The sequence below is a fragment of the Leucoraja erinacea genome, chromosome 23 (genome assembly GCF_028641065.1).
Source record: "Leucoraja erinacea ecotype New England chromosome 23, Leri_hhj_1, whole genome shotgun sequence".
NCBI lineage: Eukaryota > Metazoa > Chordata > Chondrichthyes > Rajiformes > Rajidae > Leucoraja > Leucoraja erinaceus.
Genome location: NC_073399.1, coordinates 8,936,117 through 8,962,965, shown reverse-complemented (window position 1 = coordinate 8,962,965; position 26,849 = coordinate 8,936,117). Strand labels below are relative to the sequence as shown.

The 26,849-nt window shown below is 42.8% G+C and overlaps 2 protein-coding genes and 1 long non-coding RNA gene across 4 annotated transcripts in view; 1 reads left to right on the top strand and 2 right to left on the bottom strand.

The window, feature by feature from the left end:
- The window catches only part of arhgdia (Rho GDP dissociation inhibitor (GDI) alpha), a 33,773-nt gene extending 25,560 nt beyond the window's left edge, over positions 1 to 8,213 (bottom strand). The window contains exon 1 of one of the 2 annotated variants that reach the window (XM_055653799.1): positions 8,065 to 8,213. The gene's annotated coding sequence lies outside the window, so the exon portion shown is untranslated. Of the gene's footprint in view, positions 1 to 6,879; positions 6,967 to 8,064 lie in introns of those variants that run through there. The other variant, XM_055653800.1, reaches the window with a different exon arrangement.
- Positions 8,214 to 10,308: 2,095 nt separating this feature from the next.
- LOC129708187 (uncharacterized) lies at positions 10,309 to 15,376 on the top strand. Its single transcript, XR_008725306.1, has 3 exons — positions 10,309 to 10,459; positions 12,837 to 12,888; positions 14,289 to 15,376. It is a non-coding gene; the product is annotated as an uncharacterized LOC129708187 (long non-coding RNA).
- A 3,320-nt stretch (positions 15,377 to 18,696) lies between these two features.
- Positions 18,697 to 26,631, bottom strand: alyref (Aly/REF export factor). Its single transcript, XM_055653798.1, has 6 exons — positions 26,140 to 26,631; positions 24,592 to 24,723; positions 21,303 to 21,450; positions 20,139 to 20,202; positions 19,598 to 19,763; positions 18,697 to 19,131 (listed from the first exon to the last, which is right to left on the bottom strand). Exons 1-6 carry the CDS (start codon positions 26,416 to 26,418, stop codon positions 19,117 to 19,119), a joined length of 804 nt encoding a protein of 267 aa, XP_055509773.1. The 5' UTR covers positions 26,419 to 26,631; the 3' UTR covers positions 18,697 to 19,116.
- Positions 26,632 to 26,849: the final 218 nt, after the last annotated feature.

The following is a 26,849-nucleotide window of genomic DNA, read 5'->3' as shown; positions in this document are numbered from 1 at the left end:
TTTTCTCCAGAGATGATGCCTAACCCTCTGAGTTACTCCAACACTTTATGTCTATCTCATTAACAGCGTTTTCTGTTATCCGGTTTTTGAATAGTTCTGAATAAGCTAGGGCACTGTCTGAATGCTGAGAACTATTTTCTGCACCACATCTTTTCCTTTGCTCTGTCTATTATACTTGGGTTTGACTCGATTGTAGTATTATCATTTTAAGGGTTAGATTTAGCTCTTAGGCTAAGGGAATCAAGGGATATGGGGTAAAAGCCAGAACGGGGTACTGATTTTGGATAATTAGCCATGATCATATTGAATGGCAGTGCCGGCTCAAAGGACCGAATGGCCTACTCCTGCAACTATTTACTATGTTTCTATGGATCTGATTGGGTAGCAAAACAAAGCTTTTCATTGTACATGTGACAATAATAAACCTAAGACACAAAAAGCTGGAGTAACTCAGCAGGACAGGGAGCATCTCTGAAGAGATGGAATGGGCGACGTTTCAGGTCGAGACACTTCTTCAGACTGGTGATGGGTGACGTTGCGGGTCGAGACCTTTCTTAAACCTAAACTTAGACTCGGTCTTCAATCCCAACATCACCATGGGCACTGGTGTAAAATTGTCTTTATCAACACTTTAAAGTATCTAGATATATTTTCTTATGTTAAAGGTGCTACCTAAAACCTAGTTTCACTATAACTACAACCACTTACTCCCAATCTGGATCAAAAATTCAAACAGCTCTCATCCTGGGAGAAGTTATAAGTAGTTATAAATGCTCAACTATTTCTCCCATTTCTCTTAATGGCTCTAAGTGGTTCATACTGAAGTACAGTGAATGTAGTGTCTGAAGTAGGATCTTGCCCAATCCATGTTCCCCAGTGATGCTGCCTGACCTGCTGAGTTACTGCAGCGCTTTGTGTCCAAGAATGTACAATATTTGAAATGGAGAATACAAACTACATTGGAAAAGAGTGTCAACTGGAAGGAATTTAAGTTAAAAATGTAAAACAGGAACAAACACAGTTGATGTGATGCAAATGGCTTCCGTGTAAAAAAAATCTCAACTGCCAAACATGAATTGTTCTTCTGTTGATGGTTGCGTCTTTGAATTCGACAATTATGGCCAGCGACTAACTCAAAGCCCATTAAAGCACTTCTAACGCAATTCAGCACATTACAAGGCATTACAAAAAAAATAATTTTAAGGACTTATTGTAAGTCTACATTTAAACAAAGTGCAATTAATCTTATCCACTATTATACAAAGATTTGTGTTACTGTATTCATTGGGCTGTGGATACAGTAATTTAAAGCCTAATGTTAATTTTATTCAGTAGCTTAAAGTTAGTTACAGTATAGAGTCAAAGGAACACCTTGGATCATTGATGTAGTTACAAAAAGTTCTCTTTCCCTGGCAACATTCTCCATTTAAGACTATAAAATAGCCACTATTCTCGACAACTGCTATCAAAAGACTAAACTGAATAACGACTCATTAGTAAATGCTACAGAAGTGTCAATATTTTTAACGTTTTAACAAGCTGACGCAAGTGCGAAGGAACAGATGGATCTAAGGAAGCACACCAAAAACGCTACATACCAAGCAGATAATTACAGCTTTATGAAAATAGCTTGTGAATGCAAGCAAGGAGCTTCCACCATTTTTCAAACAAAAAAGATCTGCTTTGTTCCAGTAGGCCAAGTGCTCCTTGCATTATATTGCTCACTCAGTGGACCTTGTCTTAATTAAGAAATTAGTGTATATCAATCTTCATTTTCAAAGCATTTTGACAAAAGTACCTTACAGTGAGAGGTTAGAACGGCTGCAATAAACATTCCTTTGACGTCAATGGAGCCATCAGTTTCAACAATGTACACAGTTTAAACATTGATATTATTACAGCTGGCTCCAGTTCAGGTACGGCTTCTGTATAGATACAAAATGCTGGAATAACTCAGCAGGACAGGCAGCTTCTCTGGAGAAAAGGAATGTGTGATGTTTTGAGTCGAGACCCTTCATCAGACTGACGGCTTCTGTATATCCACTTATACATTCCAGTTTCCAGAGCTTCAATGGGATGCATCAACAAATGACAGTATTAAACGTTGAACCATAAGATACCTGCACGAGACATATTATTTCAGGAATTCTGCCACCAAAACACTGGATTAAAAAAAACCTGACATTTACAAAACATTATCACCTATTGTGTGAAGACACAAAGAACTGTAGAAGCTGGTTTACAAAAAAAAAGTGCTGGAGTTACTCAGCGGATCTCTGGAAGACCTGGATGTGTGACGTTCTGGGCTAAGATCCTTCTTCAGACAAATTGTAATAAGGGGAGAAAACTGGAAAAGTAGGGGGCAGGACAAAGCCTACCAAGTGATAAGTGGATACAGGGGTACAGGTGAGGGAGGGGTGTTGTTTGGCAGATGGGTGGACAAAACCAGAACCAGGGGCCACAGTTTAAACATAACGGGTAAGCCATTTAGAACGGAGATGAGGAAACACTTTTTCACACAGAGAGTTGCGAGACTGTAGAATTCTTTGCCTCAGAGGGCGGTGGAGGCCGGTTCTCTGGATACTTTCAAGAGAGAGCTAGATAGGGCTTTTGAAGATAGTGGAGTCAGGGGATATGGGGAGACGGCAGGAACGGGGTAGTGATTGTGGACGGTCAGCCATGATCATATTGAATGGCGGTGCTGGCTCAAAGGGCCGAATGGCTTACTCCTGCACCTATTGTCTAAAGGCCAGAGATAAAGAGGCGGAATCCTGCATGATAAGGAGAGACGGGGGAAGAAGGGGCATATTGAGGGAATTGGTAGAGCACATCCGGGTGGGGAACAGGTAAGGCAGGGATGGGAAGAGGGTAGTGGGTCTGGGTTGTTACCCAAAATTCAATGTTCATTTCATTGGGTTGTAAATTACCCAAGTGGAATACGAGGTGCTGTTCCTCCACTTTGCATATGGCCTCACCCTGGCAATGGACGCCCGGAACAGAAACGCGAGGATGGGTAGGAACAAACTGCAAGTGCTGGTTCACACCGAAGATAGACACAAAATGCTAGAGTAACTCAGCGAAACAGGCAGCATCTCTGGAAAGAAGGAATGGGTGACATTTCAGGTCAAGACCCTTCTTCAGACTGAGAGGGGGAAACTAGAGATATGGAAGGGTACAAAAAGCATGCACGGTGTGAAGTGGACTGATCAAAGCATATGTTGTTCAATGAAATGTACAATGGTTGATTGTTGGCTATGGGGAAGGTGGCAATGAGGCAAACAGTAAAATTAATTAGGACAGTGAAACTAGTAGCAGAACTAGGGTGGGAGAGGGATGGAGACCAGACATCTTCCTCACATCTTTCAACATGATGCGGGGTGGTTTTCTCCACAACATCATCCACTCTAGTATCATCCCTGCCGGCAGCACTGCCCCATGCATCCACAGGATGCAACGCTTCTGCCAATTTAGTCCTAAGAAGGGTTCGGACCCTTCTTTTATATTTCTCCAGAGATGCTGCCTGACCCGCGGAGTTACTTTTTGTGCCTATCTTCTATATAACCCAGCATCTGTAGTTCCTTCCTACACATTAGAGAACTATTCATAAAGTCTTAAGTGATAGGAGCAGAAATAGGCCACTCGTCCCATCGTCTACTCCGCCATTCAATCATGGCTGATCTATCTCTCCCTCCTAACCTGATTCTCCTGCTATCTCCTGATAACCTGACACCCGTACCAATCAAGAATCTATCTGCCTTAAAAACACCCACTGACTGCCTCCGCAGTCTTCTGTGGCCAAGAAATCCACAGATTCACCACCCTCTGACTAAAGAAATTCCTCCTCACCCCCTTCCTAAAAGAAGGTCCTTTCATTCTAGGCTATGACCTCTAGTCCTAGACTCTCCCACTCTTACCAATCACGTATCTGGCAATCTCCAACGTAAACATACCCAGTGGCTTGGCATTTAATCTGCACCAGAGCATGAACAAATTGCTCCACCCCCCCTGCAATTTGACATGCTCGTTTTCTCATCTTCCAGTTTTGAAAGGTTCTTGACGTGAAATATTTCTCTCTCACCATTCTTTTATCTTGAGCCACAGAAGGATTACAGCATTTTGTAAATCAGCATCTACAATTCCTTGTGACTACAGCATTGCTTGCTTTGTAGATTTCTAGTATCTGCAGATTTTTATTTGTTCCAGTTCAAACAATATTGCTTTGTCTGCCATTTTAAACAAATCATCTGCCACTAATACTGCTGATAGTGGTTGTCAGGCTAATGAATAATTAGCATTGTAAAACACAATGCAAAATAACTGCCAGTGGACCACGCAAGAACAGAATACCACAGCCCGAGTCATCATGGCATTTCACTTCCTGTGCTACACTTGGGAGTTGAGCGCAGCCGAAACGTGTCACATTTGTGGCCAGTAATTTATCTTCACGGTTTCATTATCACCCTACCCTTTCATTAATCTGCCACCCTACAAAACGGGGACATAATTAGTTTTAACTGAAAACAATTTAAAATTAGAGCCCTGTATTCTGAAGAGAACCAAAGAGGCAAAAATCTACAAGAACAATAAGTGAGGACGTAGTAAGATTCATTTGTCTGTGTTAAATGGTTTTTTTTGATAACATTGATAGGGATGAAAGATAACAAAAATATTAACAGTATATTGAATATGATGAAGCCTGATGTGTGTATTTATATGCTTGATTTAAAGGTGGCACATTGGTGTAGCTGGTAGAGCCGCTGCCTCAGCCATGCGGTCTGTGTGGAGTTTGCACGTTCTCCCTGTGACCACATGGATTTCCTGCAGCATCCAAAGACATTTGGGTTTGTACAGTAACTGGCCTTTGTATATTTCCCCCGGTGTGTAGGGAATGGATAAGAAAGTGGAGTAACTAATGAGAAAGATGGGTCGATGGTCAGTGTGGCGTAGATGGGCCAGTGGTTAGTTTCCTTACTGTATTTTGCAATCTAAATGGAATATTAGATGAGGAATTAATTACAAACTAAATTTTGCTTCCATTCATACTGTAATTCCCAAAAGTGCTTTTCAATTGTCAGCCACGTATCCATGTGGCAGAATGGAAAATGGTGCGCTATAAACCACCGATGGCAGCAAAGAAAATTCATGCAGGTTTGCAGTGCAAACTGGAAGCATTTATCTGCATGTCCTCCGTTAAAAGAAAAGTTCATAGCTCCCCAGATCACAAATTAAAGGCAAGCTTTTATCATTCAATGCAATCAGCACAATCTACTTCCTCTTTTCTTGTAAAAGGGATTGTGACAACCCCTGCCAACAAATATTTTAATAAAACAGGGTTGAAGGACTAATTATAGGCTGCCCTTCTATGCTGGTGTTGGAGTGATAAAGAACAGAGAGAATCTTCTTCCCCAACTAAATCCACCCCCGCAGGATGTACTCGTTTTACGCTAATCTCGTTTTATTTTTCCCAAATTCCCCCGTCATCACCCCACCTAGATTGCACAACTCACCAGCATAATTGGGGCAATTTACACCAACCAGTTTACCTAAAACCTGTATATCTTCGGCATGCATGTGTGATGGAACGGGAGAGCCCACTAGAAACCACAGGACAAACACACCAATTTTACAGACAGCACTGCAGTCAGGACTGAGCCAGAGTCAATGGAGAGACGAGGCAGCAGCTCCACGAGCTGAGCCACTGTTTTATTTCTTTAACAATATATTAATTGGCCTCTAAACACAGACCTGATTTAGTAAAGGAAATATATGATGAAATGCATGTCACAGTAAAGCCAGCATATTTCAACACATTAAATTCAAATTTCAGTCAAATTTATTGCAGGGTTTTCAAATTAACAAAAAGTGTTTTAACCAAGCTTGTTATCTCAGTTTGAAACACATTCTTCATTACCCAATATAACACCCCCCCCCCCACAAAAATATAGTTCCCTCATCAGGTGTTTTCATGAGCCAATCCATTTTAATAGCACAAGATTAGTAAAAGTTATTTGTACATTTCCTGGTTGGGATACATAACTCAAAAACCAACAAAAACTCAAAAATAAATTATTCGGTCTTGGCACTCAATGGCACAGACAGCAAAATGTCAGCATAATTTGACTATATTTATGAAGTTTGTTGCATTCCAAAGCTATTATCATTAACTACACGCCAAAGGCATAAATTTGACACACAGCAAATACTTCTCGTTTCGCACTTCCCCCTTCACCATTTCTGCTTCAGGGTAGCATGCAGTCACACAATGCATCTGCATGCACATCAGACAATGCATCAGCATACACATTAGACTAGTTCCAAAAAGGCAAAGGACAGTTCTAGAAGAATGGAAATGGTTTAAAACAAAGAACTATTGCTTGAGCATGGAAAATGTTCATCGAATACTGATATTCTGGCAGATTGTTCTGGCCTATTAGAGGAAGTTCAGAGGAAGTTAGACACAAGGAGCTGGAATAACTCAGCTGGAGCATCATCGCTGGAGAGAAGGAATGGGTGATGTTTCAGATCGAGACTATTTGGCATTGCCTCGAAAAAGCCAACAAAGCAGACCATGACTTGGTGTTCAAATCACCACAACGCCAAATTAGTATGTTCCCATGTTTCATTTGATAATATTAAAAATAACTGAGGGAATGCATCATGGCATGAAAGAAGGTATCGGATTGTTTGCAAGAATCACCCATTACAGAGCAGCATTTTCACCTGGTTGTTGGCGGGTAGGGAGAGGGAAGGTGAGAGAAAGGTTTAAAAAAAAAAGCGCACTCCCCACCAAATTTGAATTCAGACCATCAGCACGTAATTTCAAAATCATGCCTGATCAACATGGCCGTCCATTTAACATGCCGCAATGTGCAATTTTACCTGCTTTCCTTGTAAGCCAAATGGAAATGTTGAGTAACACACGAGCCTAACGTTGATGTATTTTTCGAATGGGGCTAGGCCTGTAGATCTTTCTGTGGTGCAGAATACTTTTATTTTATTCTCGTGTTATCACTCAATGAGGCTTATGCAAGGAAAACTTCCGTGTAAAGGTTAGGGGCACGAATTTCTAAAGCTATAAACGACAAATCGCCGCCATTAAGAATGAAAAATCGCACTTCCTGGTCGCTGCAAAAGCTGCATCGCTGAAGAGCGGGAGCCAAGACACCGCCCTAGCCGAAGAAAGAACTCGAGACGAGGACAGGAAATGGGGCAATATATAATGTTTCTTTCACATGTATTTTTTTTTTAAAAAGCAACAAAAAATCCAATTAAGTGCACGCTTGTTATGGAATTTAAAATTGCAAACTGAAACGGCGTTTAATTATGTAGCACAGACGGCTATACCCGGAGGATTGGTGCAGAGTTTAGTTATTAACTGATCTTCACTGGGCATGGTAATTAAACATCATAGCGCTTTATTTCCAAAATTGCAAACCAGGAAGTGAATTCACAATCCTGATTAAATTAAATCCGTTAATTTACTATACCTCGTGTAAATCTATCGGATCGTTTACATTTACAAAACACCCGCATCCAGTTAATTGAATTGGAGCGGGTTTGTATCTTACTTTTAGTCCGGGACGGTATTTGGAAAAAGGGGCCGAAGGGTCTCGCGGGGGGGGGGGGCGTCAAGTCAAGCGTTCGGGCTCGGATAGTCGAAGGTGGTCAGGGGCGCCGAAAGTGCAAGTTCGGTAAGCCGAAGGAGACAGCGGCGAGGTCGGGTGTGGGGGCGAAGCGAAGGGTCTCGGGGTCGACAAAGACTGCGGTTCTCAGGGAGAGCCGAAGACCCCGGGCTCGGGGAAGCCGAAGACCCCGGACTCGGGTAGGCCGAAGACCCCGGGCTCGGGGAGGCCGAAGACCCCGGGCTCGGGGAAGCCGAAGGGGCCTGCGCGCGCCGGGTCCACAGAGCGCGCTCCCTTCCCGCCCCATTAACGGTCGCCGCACCTTCGCTGACCCGACGGCGGATCCCGATCCACTCGCCACTCGCCCTCCCCTCCCACACAAAGTGTCACTGGAGCCCAGCCGTGCCCACAAACTCCAACGCCGCCGCACCGTGTACTTTACCGTGCCGATATGTAAGCTACGGAGTGAAGCCCGGTCTGTACGCGCGCTGCTCTCACGGCCGAATGAGCCGCTCGCTCACTCACTCAGCCCCGCCCACCCGCGAGGGGAGGGGCGAGCGGGGCAGACACCGCCGCCGCTTCCGGTCGGTCCTGCACTTCCGGACCGTTCACCACCGCACATATTCCACTACTGCCAGCTAAATGGCTACTACAAGACTGACAACTGTAACGTATCGGTTCAGGAGCAGCTTCTTCCCTGCAACCATCGGGCTATTAAACACTACAACCTCCAAATAAACACTACAACCTCCAAATAAACACTACAACCTCCAAATAAGTTCTGAACTACATAGACTTGGGGGTATTGATTGTGTCTGTTTGCACTATTATTGTTTGTTTGATATATTGTTTATTTTATATCTGTGTGTAGGAAATAATTGCAGATGCTAGTTTAAATCGAAGGTAGACATAAAATACAAACCAGGAAGTGGTTTCTTCTTCTTGCGAATGAAACATAAACCAAAGGAATAGTTAGATTTCAAGCCGGGTGTTGGAGCAGCCAGGTTGTCGTATCTGCTTCAATGTCTGCCAGGCCCTGAGGTCCATTTGGTGGGTGGTAGAGCGGGCACCCAGAGATGACATGGTTGGCTGTCTGTGTTCTGAATGTTGGAGTAACTCAGCGGGACAGGCAGCATCTCTGTGTGTATATATATGTGTGTATTTATACAAAAAATATATGTGTGTGTGTATCTGTATGTGTGCATCTGTGTATGTATGTATATATGTGTGTATGTGTATCTGCTTACTTTTTTAAGTTTAGAGATACGGCGCCGAAACAGGCCCTTCAACCTACTGAGTCTGCACCCACCAGCAATCCCTGCACATTGCCTCTAGCCTACACACACACACACACTAGGGACAATTATGCCAAGCCAATTAGCCCACAAACCTATGCATCTTTGGAGTGTGTGAGGAATCCCGGTGCGCCTGGAGAAAACCCACGTGGTCACCGGGAGAACGTACGAACTCCGTACAGACAGCACCCGTAGTCAGGATCGAACCCGGGTCCAACTCTACCGCTGCGCCACAGTTTTTACATATCTGTTGTGCTGCTACAATGATGAATTTAATTGTTCTGTTTGGAAGATATGACAATAAAACACTCTTGATAGAAAATAGTACAACACAGGAACAGGCCTTTCAGCCCACAGTGTTTGTGCCAAGGCTGTGCTGGAGTAATTCAGTGGGTGATGTTTTGGGTCGAGACCCTTCTTCAGACTGTGAGCCAGGGGAGGGGGAGAAACAGAGATAAAGAAGTGTGAGAACGAGACATCAAAGGGGATGGAGATCAAGGAAAATGGAGAATCATTGTTCGCTCGGAAAAGCAAACAGATAAAATGTTTAAGAAGGAAATTGTAATCGGGGACAGTCAGACTGGTCGGAGAACAGGGAAGGGGGAGGGATGGAGTGAGAGGGAAAGCAAGGGTTACTTGAAGTTAGAGAAGTCAATATTCATACTGCTGGGATGTAAGCTGCCCAAGCAAAATATGAGGTGGTGTTCCTCCAATTTGAGCTGGGCCTCACTCTGACAATGAAGGAGGCCCAGGACAGAAAGGTCAGTGTGAGAATGGGAGAGAGAGTTAAAATGTTTACCAACCAAGAGATCAGGTGGGTTTAAGTGGACTGAGCGGAGGTGTTCAGCGAAACAATCGTCGAGCCTGCGCTTGGTCTCACCGTGATATAGGAGTCCACACCTGGAACAGCGGATATAGTAGATGAAGTTAGAGGTGCAAGTGAACCACTGCCTCACCTGAAAAGATGTCAGGGTCCTTGGACGCAGCCGAGGAGGTAGATATAGGGACAGGTGTTGCATCTCCTGCGGTTGCAGGGGAAAGTACCTGGTTAGGGAGTGGTTTGGGTGGGAAGGGACGAGTTAACCATGGAGTTGCGGACGGAACAGTCTCAGCGGAAAAGTGTGGAGATGGGAAGATGTGGCTAGTGGTGGGAGTCCTCCGAGGTACTTGAGACAGGGAGCAGCTTAGATGAGGCAATTTGGTCGGCATGCATGTTGTATGACTATCTCACCATCTAAAAATGAATCGAAAGGGAAATATAATTTTGAAATCAGTCTTCTGGTGAGGATGCATTCTTGATCTTAAAATTAACTGTCTTTTGTGGCTCATAAGGGGAGCGAAGGCTGTAATTTTAGCATGCTATATAGTCAAATAACTTCTTTATCCTCTAGTGTCGTGATGTGCATAGGTTTCCTGAAGTTTGTATTATATATTCTTAATTTATTCATCATATTTGTTTATTAAAGATCCAGGCCAGCTTTTGCTCAACCATAATGCCGCATTGCCTGCAGCAGTTTCACTCATTCTGGCTGTTGGAAGGAGGTAATTGCCTTATGTATAGGCTGGAGCCTGACTTTAGTTAAGTTTAGCACAGAGATACAGCGCGGAAACACGCCCTTTTGCCCCTCCGAGCGCACCGACCAGCAATTCCCGCATGCTAACACTATCCTATACACAAAATGCTGGAGTAACTGAACGGGACAGGAGTTATCCAGCATTTTATATCAGAGATGCTGCTTGTCCCGCTGAGTCACTCCAGCATTTTGTGTCTGCCGTTGATTTAAGCCAGCATCTGCAGTTCTTTCCTACACTATCCTATCCACGTCAGGGACAATTTACATTTATACCAGGCCAATTCCCTACAAACCTGCACGTCTTTGGAGTGTGGGAGGAAACTGGAGCACCCGGAGAAAACACACGCTGGTCACGGGGAGAACATACAGATTCCGTACAGACAGTCCCCGTAGTCAGGATCGAACACAGGTCTCTGGCGCTGCATGGCAGCCACTCCACCGTCCCACCACCATGCCGACCAGAGAGCAATCTTGTCCTTCAATCAGCAGATTGGTGGTTCTAGTCCCGCTTCAGAGAGCGGGTGCATGCATTCAATAAGGTGCTAAACCGAGGCCCGGCCTAGCCCAGCCTGCTCATTAGCGTGCCGACAGCCCTACTTCCAGAAAACGAGCAAAGTTGTTTTCCCCGGCCAAAATTCATTTCGCAGCCAGCATTTCCAAAACAAATTATTTGGCCATTGTCGGTAACTAGTTCATTAAACATGTCTGCACACTGTGATATTATGTTAACTAACTCAAGATCTTGTTAACCCTGTTGCTGCATGTATAGCCTGCTGATCACAAATTGTCAGTCACTATATCTCGAAAGTACCTTATTAGCTGGGAAGTAGTTTACTGTAAAGTATCTTATTAACTGCCTACATGCATGTACATTTGGGAAAACAATCATCAAGTGCACACAGTGGAAGAAATAATTAACTAGACAATCACATAAACATTCAGACTGGTTTTAGTCTCTGCGAGTACTGGAATTGCAGCTTTCTTCCTTTCCATCATTTCCTGTGGGATTCATTTTTTTTTTTTAAATTAGATACAGCATGGAAACGGGACCTTCAACCCACCAAATCCACGGCAATCATCTCTATCACCCGCTGACATTAGTTCTACATTTTGCCACTTTCTCATCCACTGCCTAGATACTAGGGGCAATTTACCGAGGGTTAGCTAACCTACAAACCCACAAGTCTTTGGGATGTGGGAGGAAACTGGAGCACCTGGAAGAAACCCATGCTGTCACAGGGAAAACGTGCAAACTCTGCACAGGCAGCATGTGTGTGTGTGACAGACAAGGTAGGGATGGAACCTGGGTCTATGGCACTGTGAGGCAGCAGCTCGACCAGCTGCGCCACTATTGCTTTACCTAGAGAACTCTCCCCCTTATTACCTCCCACTTGATCACTGCATGCTGTTCCCTCAAGTACAAGTGGCCCTCACCAATGTGATGCCTGCAGACTTTTTCATACTTTGTTCACAAAACAAGCACAGAGCTAACAACAAAAGCCCTCTGAGTGAAAGGAATCAACACTCAGTCAATAGGCAATAGGTGCAGGAGTAGGCCATTCACTGTGATCATCCACAATCAGTACCCGTTTCTGCCTTCTCCCCATATCCCTTGACTGCTATTTTTAAGAGCTTTAAGAGAGGAATCATGGCCTGCACAATATTGCATCAAAAGTTGTATCATGAGACACGCACGAGTTGTAAGTGTCCATCCATATTCGTGTCCATCCATATCCTACAGTATTCAAACTACTGACAAACAGCAAAAATAGTTCCATCATTTCAGTAACCAGTAAGTTAAGTGCAGCACCACCTCACTGGCCCAGCCATTTCCTGACAGCAGGCATACAAAGCCACGACATATTTCCTGTTTTCTCTCTGTTCAGTGACTCACAGGGGCCAATGTTCTATTGGCACTTACCATAGTCATAGAGCTATGCAGCACAGAAACAGGCCCTTCCACCCATCCTGGCATTGCTCAGTCAATTTCTACTTGTTACACTTACAACATTGCATTTAATCTTTAATATATATTTGTATTAAAGGTGCATTTCACCATATACTTGAATAACCAAGATACAAATTGTCACGCTGTGCTGAACTACTAACTACCTCTTTGGTGATCCTCGGACTATCCTTGATCAGACTTTGCTGGCTTTACCTTGCGCTAAACGTTATTCCCTTATCGTATCTTAACACTGTAAATGGCCTGATTGTAACCGTGTATTGTTCTTCCGCTGAGTGGGTAACATGCAACAAAATCTTTTCACTGTACCTCGGCACATGCGACAATAAACTAAACTTAAAAAAAGTTTAAAACATTGCATATTTCCTTCGCTCCATAGATGCTGCCACACCCCGCTGAGTTTCTCCAGCAATTTTGTCGACCTCAGGATGGTGAGTGACTTGGAAGGAACCTGTAGTTGGTGGTGTTCCCATAAGTTCATAAGCAATAGGAGCAGAATTAGGCCATTCGGCCCATCAAGTCTACTCCACCATTGAATCACAGCTGATCCATCTCTCCCTCCTAACCCCCTTCTCCTGCTTTCCCATAATCCCAGACACCCGTACTAATCAAGAATCTCTCTATTGCTGCTTTAAAACGTCACCTATTACCAGTCCTTATGTATTTGGGTGGGGTTTGTCTTGGCCTCCACAACCATCTGTGGCAATGAATTCCAGATTCACCAACATTCTGTCAACATGTTGGCCGATGACAGAAGCCAACAGCGAGCTATACGAACGCTACCAGTCTATGTATCTGGATGGGGTTTGGAAGGTGTTGTCCACATGGAATAAGGAATAACCTCACCTTTTCCTTTTTTCCAGCGATTCTGCCTGACCCGCTGAGTCACTCCAGCTTTTTGTGTCTATCTATTCTGTGGCTCAAGGGGCTATGTAACTGCAATGCATTTCAAGATTGTTGACACTGTAGTCATAGTTTACTGGTGGTGGAGGAAGTGAATGTTTACTGTGATATATGAATAAGGCGAGTTGCCTTTATCTTGAATCAGTGCCAAGTTTCTTAAGTGTTATGGGAGTGTGCATATCTCAAGTCAAGTCAAGTTTATTTGTCACATACACATACGAGATGTGCAGTGAAATGAAAGTGGCAATGCTACAATATCTAGTTAAGGGGAAAGTATTCCACCCCACTGGTGCATGTACATTTTACTCGCCTTTTATCTGAAAGGGTCTCGATCGGAAATGTCACCCATTCCTTCTCTCCAGGTGCTGCCTGTCCCGCTGTCACTCCCGTATTTTGTGTCTAGCTTCCCTTTTATCTCATTGTCATCTCTAGCCAGAGGCACTGACTCCACCCATCTGCCAAGCAAACCCTGATGATGATACTGCATTGTCACATGCATCTAGCTAAGTGCAGTGAAATTCGTTGCTTTTTAATACAAAGGACACAAGAGTTGCCACAAAGACACTGACAGTTACAAAAAGTATTCATCCCTTTGTTCTCGGCGATGCGGCCCGTTCACCTCATCGCGTGCATGGCACGTGGTGGCATAGGTAGTGATGCGCGGTCGCACGCTGCGCCCCGGGATTTACAAAATCTTTGCGCGCCACCTGCGTGACGTGCAAATGACGCACAAATGGGACAGGCCCTTAAAGATACGACACAAAATGATTGAGTAACTCAGCAGGTCAGGCAGCATGTCTGGAGAGAAGGAATGAGTCATGTTTTGGGCCGAGGCTTTGTTCTGACCTCACCTCTTTCCAGCTTTCTCCCCTCTACTATCAGTCTGATGAAAGAGTTCCAACTTAAAATGCCTGTCCATTCCCTACAGATGCTGCCTGACCCAGAGTTCCTCCAGCACATTGTATTTGAATCGAGGCTAATTCATAATGGGAGGGGGAGTTTAAGTGCTGTGCCACCGAGAGATCACGGTGCCACCGGGAAATCAGAAGCGATCGCCAAGCCTGTCTCACCGAGGTTGATCATACGCTGAATAATCCAACCAGATTTTTGTTTGGAAGTGGAAAGAAATAATAGAAATTGCATTCATTGCAACATGTAAAAAGAGATGAGATACAGTACAGTATTGTAATTTTGCTGCATGTCATTGTGGTATATATATATATTGGTGAATATGTTTAGTTTGTGACTTTATTTGAAGCATAAATAATATGTGAATGCTTCATTGACCCTAATTCTGACTAGTAACAACACACTTCGTCCAAGCACATTATCGCACGTGTCATGCAAGCCGTCTTAAATGATCAGCTAAACTGTAATTTGGCAACCTAAAAAGCTGCCTAGGTTGCCCTGCTGGCAACAGAGGGAAAAAAAGCTAAGTGAGAGCCCTGTGAGACATCATCAATACCTGGGATGTACAGAATAAAGTGCAACTCACCAAAATCTAACACTCGCTTGCTTGACGTGATCTTGTTGAAGAATCTTTATGGAATCTAATGAACTAGGCCCTTTGTAAGATGGACAGGAACCACATATGTCATGTTATGGGGATGAATCAAAATATGCTTGGTATCATTAATCAATAGGTTTCATTGATAGTGTGGCATGCTTGCCAGTCCTCACTGTGAACTTGTTTTGGGATGTAACATTTATATTTACAGCACAGTCCTCAACATCCAAGAACAGATCTGGGGTATTGTGATCAGTCATAGAAACACCTTGATCAGGGTGGAGAAATACAAACAGCAATAACATAAAAGAGCTGGCTCAATTCACTTTGACCACAAAATATTCAAGTTTAACTGCATATCTTTTTAAGACACAAAATTGACAAGAAATTAACAATGTCACAAGAGCCCCAAGTGTATAAATGCATAGAGCATTCCCATCACAAATAAAGCCATGAAAAATCCAACACAAAATTGGACTTAAGTCTAACCTACTTTGGAAATTTAACATACATTCATTGCACCAATTAATTACAAACATTGGCAAAGTGTAACTAATGATGATTGAGAAAACTGGTCCATTCTTGCTGAACTTAAAAAACATCTGCCAGTCCAAACTTGATCATTTCTGATATGCTAATTTGGCTTAACCCCAGTTACAATTGCTTAACTTCATTATGGAGCATCATGTGACAAGATACTCATATTTCAGATCACAGAAGATGTTTACATTAATAACAAATTTGACTACATTTCACTTGGAGGATGTCTTGGCCAGTACGCTCTCATCTTGAGCAGCAGAGATGACATACAGATAAAATTGACATTAAATAACTCCATGCTCAAGATAATGAACCAACTTCTCAATCAAAACAAAATCTTGTGCATAAATACATGGACCCATCAATTCTCTTAAAAAAAAAGAAAATTGCTGTGTGCAAACCTTCAGTGAGCATTTGTTAAATCACCCTTTCTGGGTCCTCGAGATAATACTTGCATGTTGACAGCAGTGACGGCATCTACTCCCACACAGCGTGAATAAAAATTCTGCCACCCACTCGCAGCTCACATTTACCAATGGATGGACTTATTGGTTTGCTTTTACAATTATTCAGTGTCCGTTGCTTATTTTTGAACAATTGCTTTAATCTCAGATTGTCACAAATGGTGCAGTGACAAATTCAAATCTCTTAAAAGATGAATTGTTGTTGAAGTACCTTGTAGTAACCCTTTTTTGCCACAGAAGGCATGTATTCTTTTAAAACTTCCGTATATTTATCCTTTTTTTTTCGTGGAGGGAGATTGCAACCTTCACGTGGTCCTCCCCGTTTTGATTAATGCAACCAACCCGACATGCACAAACAAAAGATCAAATAGAACAAGTTGACATACAACTTTAGGCTGTGCACGGCATACGCAAGAAGAGATCTCTTTTTTTTAGGTACGTGTCACCCCATGATGACAAACTCAAGTTCTTGTGATACAAAAGCTGTTCACATTACTTTTTACATTGACAAACATGCTCATCCAATGCCAAATCCTAAGAGTTGATTTGAATTGTGTGATTTCCTTGGCTGGACGTTTGAGAGTTAACCAATTACATTGTATTCTTGCAATGTCATCCAACTAAGGGGAAAAGCAGCAAATACACAAATGGATCCACTTCTGCTGTTCACTCATCTGTGGTGAATTATATGAACACCTTAATAAAACTGTGAACACAAATGCAGTAATTGGAAAATTATTTCCATCACAGCTCAATCTATGAAGATTCAAGGACAGCCATCAATGCTTTCACAAGCCTGAGCAACCTGCAGTGTAGACCTTTAACCATTGTTGATCACTTTGCTGCAAGTAAGGCATGTATTCTTCTAATTACCTCTTACTCACCTTGCCCAGTTACCTTTGGTGTTCAAAGGCTTTGATGCCCATTGTTCATTCTCAATTTGGCACTCACCAAGGTATGCAATGTCAGTTTCTTCATGCCATCTGTATAGTAGAACATTAATGTGCAGTAACTGCAAATGCTGGTTTAAACCAAAGATAGACACAAAGAGCTGGAGTAACTCGGGACAGGCAGCATCTCTGGAGAGAAGGAATGACCTATCTGAAGAAGGGGCTCGATCCGAAACATCACCCATTCCTTCACTCCAGAGATGCTGCCTGTCCTGCTGAGTTACACCAGCTTTTTGTGTCTATATTAGTAGAACATTAAGATGCTTCATACTCACTTTATCAAATACAAAAATGACAGCAAGCAAATAACAACTTGCACAAGAGGGGTATGCAATGATTTAGTGGCAGAAACAGTGAAGCGGTTTTGTCATGGAATTTCAGGGATTAGATAATGAGCATCTGAAAGGAGGGCTAATAGATCAATGTCAGGAATGCACAAGCAGCCCAGAATTGGATGAGCACAGATGAGGAGAGCTGTAGGCAATAGAAAAAGGAGGATTGGAAGTAAGGATGAGTTGCTTTGCTTAACCAGGAGCCAGTTAAATTAAACTCGGGGTGAGTGATAGGAACATATCAAGGCACTGGTATTTTTATAGCCTTAAGTTCACCAGGAAAGTAGAACAATGCTAGCTAGAATGCAATGGAATACCATCCAAATATACAACAGGCATGCAAGTGTTTTAGCAGGTTAGGTGAACCAATGCTGAAGTTTTTTGTAACTAATTCAAACATTTTGTATTCCATTTAAACACCATTTCAGACTGTTAAACACAAATTATATCCTCCTCCATTGCTTGTCGGCAGTTTGTTCTATGTACCTTGTGTCCCTTTTAGGTTTTCCCCCTCTCACCTTAAACTGATGCCAATCAATGTATCCCCCATAAGTTGTACCCTTACCTCTGTACACCTCCCCCAAGAATCATTACAGGAAGCCAGAACACATATTTTCCCCTTCTATATCTGTACTAATGTTTACTATCTTCTGGGAAAAAAACCTTAATTCCACCAACTCAAAATCCAATACCTAATAAATATTTTTTACAGAAATCCTATTCAATGACAAAAGGCAGAGAACTGCCTTAGAATACTCAGTTTAAAAATCACTAGAAGGTGCTCCTCTATAAATACTACTTGAAGCTCAGATTCCCCGTCCCTTCCCACACCATTCACAGATTAACAACCATAATGCAAGCAGCAATCTTTATCGTGAATCCTTATCTTTATACTATATTAAGAATGACCAGATTTATGAAGTGCATGAACCAGAGTCACTGCATATGAGCAAAAGCCAAATAGGCAGAGTGGCTGTAGGTTTTGCTACATCTTGTGTGATTTTTGTTCAACCTCTGTACAGCGGGTGCCAGCATTGTACTTTTGCTGGCAGGCACTATACTTTGTCGCTCCCATTTTCAAGGCAAAATAACTTTACATTGTGACACTACCTCTGGAGGCGATGGGTTCACTTTTGAATCAAGAAACCCAATATTGAATACAATAGTAGACATTCACAAAAGATGAATTAATGCTTTTGCCACAAAACAGAAATATCACAAAACAACCCACAAATGTTACCAGTGAAGCAAAAATGCAGTGTTTTAAACAGCAAGATTCTGCACAGGTCAAGGAATGCACAAATTGAATCCAGAATGCGACATGGTACATCAAGAAAATTTCCTTGACATCTAATATTTATCATTGCCAGAAATGCATATAACCCCTCTCAATTGTAAAGTAGTAATTTTAAACTTGTACTCTTTTGCAATGGCATATCCTGCAAATGCCAACATGGAATGGTTCAAGCGGTCCAGTGGGTAAAAAGGTGAAGCCTTTTAAAAATGAACACGGCAACCGATGTACCACAATGAACACAACATGCACAATACAGTCGTACTTTATTTTGATTAGTAATTCCACATTCAGTCCAAAGCCAATCTTTAGCTTATTTGGTAACAACTGGACAAACCCACTCCGAGTATTCTCAACGAATGCAGAATATTACAAAACCTCAGTTGTGCTTTGCGCAGTGCCAACTGTTACATGGTTCTCTAATTTGCAATGAGACAAGAAAGCCAGATTTCAGTTAACAGTGCAAATTTATTTCATGGTGGTGGGGTGCCCATCCTCCCATGAAAACATGCAACCAATAAAACATACCCCAAAATGAAAACATTCAGTACAAAACAGGACTGTGACTTAAAAAGTTACATAGATTTAAAAACTTATTCCATGGAGTTCCTAGACTATTGTTCATGTCCCTCCCATAAGGAAAATAATAAATGCCAAATCCAAGATCGCTTAACTTGTGTCCATCTGAAAAGAGAAGAAACACAAATTACAAATCAACATTCAGATCAGAACAATTTGATACAACTGCATGGTGACTATCCCCTTTTAGGTTTGCAGCATAGGTTGCACCCCAAACTTTCTACAGAGATATTTATTTATATTATTATTAATATATATCTGTGTGTGTGTGTATACATATATTATACACACAGTAAAGAAACACCCTTCGCCCAGTCTATGCTGACCATTAACATCTTGAAACAAACCTATACATACTCAACTTAAAAGCTTTTTTACCCACTCATCTATAAAGCTACCCCAGGTTGTCCTCATTACTGATCCTGCTGATATACCTTGTATCAAGAGATCACAACATTCCTCAGAATAACAATTGCAAACATGCACTTTCAGCCGAAGAAGTTTACAACTGACAAGGCGCACAGTGTTGCTGCTGGTAAAACTGCACCAGAGACCCAGGTTCAATCCTCACCCTAGCATTATAAGCATCCAATTGGGCATCCAGCTCTTCTGCTGAAAGCTGCTGCCGCAAATTTCTTCCACCTCGACCACCTCTTCCGCCTCTGTTGCCTCCTCTGGAACGTCTATTTCCACCCCCAAATGCAATACCACGAATTCGGCTTATGGCCCTGTTTCCTCTGAAATAACAAAGAAAGAAAATCTGTTAAAGAGGCAAAAATATTGCACAAAGCACGTTCCCAGAAAATCTTAAATGGCTAAATCCTGCAAGAACAGTTTAGCAGACAGTTCTGCTACAACATGATAGCTGCACTCTCAAGAAACCTCATGTAATGGAAAATCATGTCCTTACACAACACTCACATTATAAATAATTTATGTTATGGAAACATGTGCTGTAGCAGGACTATCTATCTTCTCTCTCCTTCCCCAGAGCTACATTTAACCCAAAGCAGGTCTTCATGGCTAATTATGAATGGGCACAAAATGCTACCATGTCAGGCACCCACATCTAAAAACTGAAAATGTGGAGAAAATGTGGCAGAAATGCTTACCCAACTATGGGTCTTCTTTGGGCATCAATCTGTGAGGTAACTAGTTGAATGTTCATCGGTCGCCCTGTTTAAATCACAAGCAGAAAGGATAAAATACTTGGCATCAATGTTGTCGACTATAATCACAATGCAAAAGAAAATCATGTTCTGAAACTAGTTGGGACTTTGTTGACAAAATGGGTGAAAGCTTTAATTACTGGTTTGGTGCAAACAAAAATACACTCCTTGCTATATTAAAAAAAGACCATGCCTTCTACCCAGAGGAACTGCATTTCCTTAAAATGATGGCACTAACATAAGCCATACTTCTGGAAGCAAGGAGTTACCCGGAAAAGATTTGTTTTCTCGACATTGTGCTTGTGAATTAAGCCTTGGCTTTCTTTTTAATTTGGAGGCAAAAGACAGTAAGGTGACAGACCTTGATCATTTGCTACACCAAGTCAGTGAACAAAGCTGTCTTGTGAGTTATCACTGCATTTCTATTCAGGTTTCAATACAAGGTAGTGGCCTAGCATATCACCTTAGACATTGCCATTTTAAGAATTTAATTTCCATTAAAGTCAATATATTGTCCAGTTATACATGGGCCATGTTATACTCAGAACCAATCAATAGATTTCTTCAAATGTAAAATTAAATCAATCTGCTAATGTTGCTGTGTGCTCCAAGTTTCAAAAATGTTCACGGGACCAAGCTCTTTGGGTAAATTAAAAAGATAAATAAATTTGATTCTATTGCAATACATTAAACGGAGCTGCTAAGGGGTCACTGCGGTTCCTCCTATTAGGATTATACATAGTCTCCTGTGTTTATCTCAAAAGGTCTCAAAAAGGCACTGAAATTAAATCCAAGAAGAGGATTAGCCATCTTTGGCTTTTGGGGTAAATGTAACCATTTTTGGATACACTTATCCCTGAAACATCTGAATTTGGAAGGCATGTGCTTATTTCAAAGGCATGAACAAAGAGGCAGGAATGTTACATTTCAGAATTTATAGGTAATGAAGTTGCATTCATGCTGTATGTCTTGTAATGAAAATCAATGGCGTGAAAAAATGCTCAACTTGGTGAAAATTGGAATAAAATGCAGATCAGGATTTAGTCTTACAAAGATACTTCAATTTAGTTTATTATTCACATCACTGATTCCACCAGTTCAAGTTACCATCCAAGGGAACACCGTTATACTGCTTCATGGCTTTCAAAGCATCTGCCTTCCGTTCAAAGTGTACATCTGCCGTTCCCAAACTTCGACCGGATCTATCGTAATGTACAGCTGCTTTCTTCAATGTTCCAAACTCAGCAAAAAGTTCCTGAAAGTTAAACAACACAGAACTAGTACCTTTCACATACAAAACATTCCAAGGTATTCACTTGAGGGCTTAGAAAACCTGATGCCAAGCCTCACATTAGTACAGAGACACATATAGAACACAAAATCTGAAGATTTTGGAAGGAGAAGCCAGAGAATATCTAGAAGATAAAGGCACAGCCATCAAAGTAGAACAATTAAAGAGGTCAGAATAAAGGGAGCACAAAGGGCAGTAGAAATGACTTGTACGAATAATCAAAACAACACGTATGGAATAGAAGGTGACAAAATAAATTCATTTAACTTAAATAACAAAACACGGCACATTTTACATCAACGCCATTTGTTGCTGCATGTGACATTGGGTTTAAGTAGCCTGTGAAGCACAAGAAATAACCATGGTTTATAGAACAATCTAGGATGTGCAGCTGCTTGCTAAACGTTAATTTGGGAGTCACTCAACACTAGAACTTTAGAACCACTGAGAGCAATGAAGTTTCTACATCAAAAATAGAAACCTGCACAAGCAATACAAATAAGTGCATTTAGCCTTTGCCTTACAGGACCAAAAATAATGTTAAAGTAACTAATTAGATTGCCTCAATGCGGAGCAAGAGATTGTATGACATTGGATCACATTAGATTTCATGTTACAGGCCATTACAAAGGCCGACAGTGTTAGAAAAACAACAGGTGACCAAATGTTTGGTCAAGTGCTGGTTTCAAGAAGTGTTCTGGGGGAGGAATTTTAAAGTCATTGGTAGATGGAAGAACCTTTGTCACTAATGCAATAAAGTGGTGTTGATGTAAACAGGGTCTGAAAAAAATGTACAGTATCAATTGATAGTACATTTAGACCAGACTCCAAATTCCTCCATGACAACTGGAGAACTTAGATTCAGTTAATAATCTGGAATTGTTAAAATGTTAAGGTAAAAATCATGATAAATCTACCAGATATGTGGTTTCAGACCCATTGATCAACTCCTGAATCCTTCTGGAATGGCCAGACTAGCAACCCAGTTTAAGAAGCTACAGCATACACAATAACTGCTGATTTAGCCAGTGATCCCCAAATCAATTAAAAATATGTGGGAGCATAAGACTATTAAGTTTAGAGGAAATTTTAAATGAGAAGCTCAGAGATGGGGTGCAATCTTAAAAGATTGGTTAACTGAGGGCCAATGTATTTCAGTGAGCAGAGTTTACAGATGCTGTGTCTTTAGTGTGTAACACCAACAATTTACAACGGGCAGACAATGGGAGGCCGTTCAGTACAGGCTAAAGGCAACAAGGCATGGGGATTTTAAGTGAGGCAGGGTATTACATGGGTGAAAGAAACCAAGTAGCTTCAGTAAATGTTCTCATGGGGGTGTCAGATACATTGCAAAATTAGTAGTATTCTCTTGGATGCAGATTCTAGAATCCATGCACAATGTAGAGATATGTATCAATCCAAAATGAAATATTCTATTATCATTAAACTCTTTAACAGATCAAGCAGGTTCAATCCAATGTTTGTGGTTCAAGAATGCAGACTTGAATGGTTATACAGGTGCACAACCTTTTATCCAGTGTTCCGGAAACCGAAAAACTCTGAAAATCGGCCATTTTTTCCAGATGTCGTCTGCGCACCAAAGCTCGCGTTTGGCGCCAAACTTGACCCGAAACGACCCACGGTCAACCCAGGTCTGTACTACTGTAGCGGCTGCCTCCTCCCCGGAGACCAGGAGACGCTTAAACATCTGTAAATCATTGCCTAAATGTTAGTCAGTTAGGGCTTTTATGTGAAGGGGGGGTGAAGGGGTAAACTTTAATTCTTAGTCCCCTACCTGGTCGGAGTGGCGGGGAGTGGTCAATGCCTTACCGGGTCGCCGTGCAGTAAGCTCCGCAGCGCTGTGGCTGGTGGGGCTGCGGGCGGCGCCGGTTGTAGCTCCGACCCCGGCAACTCTACCCCTGGCTGCGAGGCGCTCCAAATCCAGCGCGGCCCGCGGCCGGACGCCCCAGCTCCGCGAATGTCGGGAGTCGGCGGCGTCGCAGCGCTGGGATAGCAATGCCTTACCGGGTCGCCGTGCGGCAAGCTCCGGAGCTGGGGCATTGAGCTTGCTGAGGAGCATCGCTGGATTTGGAGCCGCGCAGCCAGGGGTAGAGTTGCCGGGGTCGGAGCTCCAACCGGCGCCGCCCGCGGCCGGACGGAGCCCCCAGCTCCGCGAGGTTGGGAGTTGCCGACCAGGTAGGGGACTAAGAATTAAAGTTTCCCCCTTCACCCCTACTCCACCACATAAAATCCCTCCAAACTAACTGACTAACATTTATGCAATGATTTACAATGATTCTCCCGGTCTCCGGGGAGGAGGCAGCTGCTCCAGACTTTTCAAGCCGCCCGCGCTACCTACCTAATCTACGCTAAAAATGTTCCATTCGGAAATCCGAAAATGTCCGAAATCCGACAAGTGTCTGGTCCCAAGGCTTTCGGATAAAAGGTTGTGCACCTGTATTCAGATGAACAACCATGTACAAGGTAGTCTATAACAGCTATAGCTAGGGTGATTATACAGTGGTACACACTTGCCACTTCAAAAGTGCAAACGTAACAATATACATTTCCAAAAGTGAAAGAAAACCTGCAGATGTTGGAAATAATGGGGCTAGGTTGTATCTACTGGGAGATAAGTCAACTACTCAGATCATTTTTTTTTTTTTTTTTTTTTAATTCAGTTTTTAAAATCCACCAGAAACGTTCACCTTCCACAAGATGTTGCCTTATTCAAGGATTTTCATGATGGGCAGTTTTATTTTCCCGAAACACACATTCAGAAGTCAAGTATCAATCATAACCAGTAGATAAAAGGCACACACATCCAGAGATAACATTAAATAACTAACATTGGCACACCTCAATGTCACAAATGACTAAAATAGCAGTTTGAGTATACATTTAAGAGTTACAAGGCCAAATTATGGTTAGTCTGTCCACAAAAATCCTCTGAAGTTTTAAGTGCATATTTTTCACAGGGTGGTGAATGTTGCTGCCACCAAAACCCAAACTTAACAGATCGAGAAGCACCGAACAAACATTTTCAATCCACTACACAACATCTGTATACATTAATAAGTGACCACTATCCTGTGCTTCACTTACCTGGATATCTGCATCAGACACGCCAAAGTCTAAGTTCGACACCAAGAGCTTTCCACCAGTCTCAACACCTCCGCTAGCTCCAAACCCACTGTCAAAAAGGTCATGTTGCCACTTGTCTGGGAGTTGCTTCGGCTATAAGAAAATAAACAAATACACCTCGCTGACTTCCTACATTTGTTACCCCAAATGTTGGTTAATCCATGTCTACTTACTGCCATCGCAACACCCTCTCCCTGATTTAAATTACACGTGGTAAGAATTATCAGTTGCTAATTTAAGGTAAATTTCTTTATAAATTAAGATGTTTGCCTTACCTGAGATGGATTAACTATTTAATATGTTCACAGATGCAGTGAATGTACTTGGTAGCTAATTATATTCAATCCACAAAATTAGTAACATCACAGTGCTCTAGAGAATACACAATAATAATCAAATAAAAGTTAAACAAAGAATCTGATGTAACTTGTTACGTGGTGAAAAATGAATTCGCTTATTATCCTACCACTGTTTCCACAGCACATCTCGAACTAAAGCCTGGATTCCTTTTAATAGCCACTAGTCAGATTATTGGTGTGAAATTCCTCCTCCTCCCTGTTGGAAATTCCTCCTCCACGGGGTCAGCTGCACAAAGTCGCCTCTTGGCAAAAAGATGCTTTCCATTTCTCCGCTAAATTCCTTCGTGGTACAACGATTCCGAGGATTTGCTTGGCAAACTCCCAAAGAACGGCCTTGAATGTCTTAAGTCCGCAACCAGAATGCTAGCTGGATTGCCATAGTTCGTGAATACAAGATTTCGTGAATGTGCTTTCTTTGCGCGTTAAGATAAAAGTTTCATGTCCATGAAAATTCTTGTCGTTTTCGTTTACAAATTCATGTGGGTTTCTTTTAAAGTTTCGTGACCGTGGTGGCTTTCTGTAGCAGTTCCGATGGCCGAGTGAGTGAAACGTACAAAAGAACGAGTCCTTCTTTGTGTAAAGTTCATTTCGTGTCAACAAACGGTTAGCTAACGTTATTACAGAACGTTTCAGGAGAACGTGTTTACGAAGAAGTGTCAAATGTTGCTCACAGCAAGTCTGTAGACCTTCTCCTGCAGAGAGTGATGAGGGTTGCATCCGTTGCCTTAGTTGTCGAGCAGCTCCATGTGGAAGGTGATCCAGGGCCAGACCGGGCCCGCCGCCATTTTATCTCGGAGCAGCGGGCGGGGGGGGCCGGCGCTGCCGACGACGGATCGATCCCGGAGCGACCCCTTGCTCGCGCTCTCCGCCCCCGCCGCCGCCTCTCTCCTCGCACACATTAAACGGGCTAACAAACTACATCTTGTTTAAAAAATTGAATCGATAACGGCTCCGCCAATATGGCGCCGCTCCGTCACGGTTCCAAATTTAAACCGTTTTTAAAAAAAAAATCACTTCGTTTTTTTCCTTATTTTTTTAAAAAAGAGTAAACCCTCTACAAAGATTTGTTTTTCCTTTCCTCTCTGGGTTTTTAAATCAACACATTTTTTTTTTGGTTATCATTGTTTACACCGCGGTCGCCGCGTCCTACCCTGCTGTAAGGAGCTGGTCGGTTTCTCCCTCGCATTGCGCTCTGTCTGTTGCGCATGAGGCCTACACCCAGGCCCCCTCCGCCGCCGCCGCCGCCTCGGACTCCAGCCGCTCCTCGCCCGGCCAGGCCGCCCGCTCCGATTCGCCCTGATCCGCGGCCCATGCCGCCGCCGCCACCTCCGCCGCGGCCTCCGCCACCCCTTCCTCCGCGGCCGCCCGGGCTTTTCTGCCGGTTCAGTTTGATGATGTCGTCCAGGGACATGTCGAGTTTGTCGCCCATTTTTTCCGTTTTTTCACCTCAAATTCTTCTTATGTAAAGATCCAAACTTTCGGCTTCAGGCTTTATTAATTAAATTTACAAAAAAAAGAAAATAAACAAAGTCGGGAGATTGTTCAGGGCGAGGTTTAGTTTTAATCCACCTTTCCTCGCTAAAACCTTGATAGAAAGACGTCCGTCAGGTGGTCCCTCGCCTCGGTAATGGCGGCTCTGGGCGCCCGACGGACGGATGGACGGACGGCCCGGGACAGGCCCCGCCCCCGCCTCATTATGCAGTAACGTCACCGCCCCCGCCTCATTATGCAGCAACGACACCGCACCCCGCCTCATTATGCAGCAACGACACCGCCCCCCGCCTCATTATGCAACAACGTCATCGCACCCCGCCTCATTATGCAGCAACGTCACCGCACCTTGCTTTATTATGCAGCAAC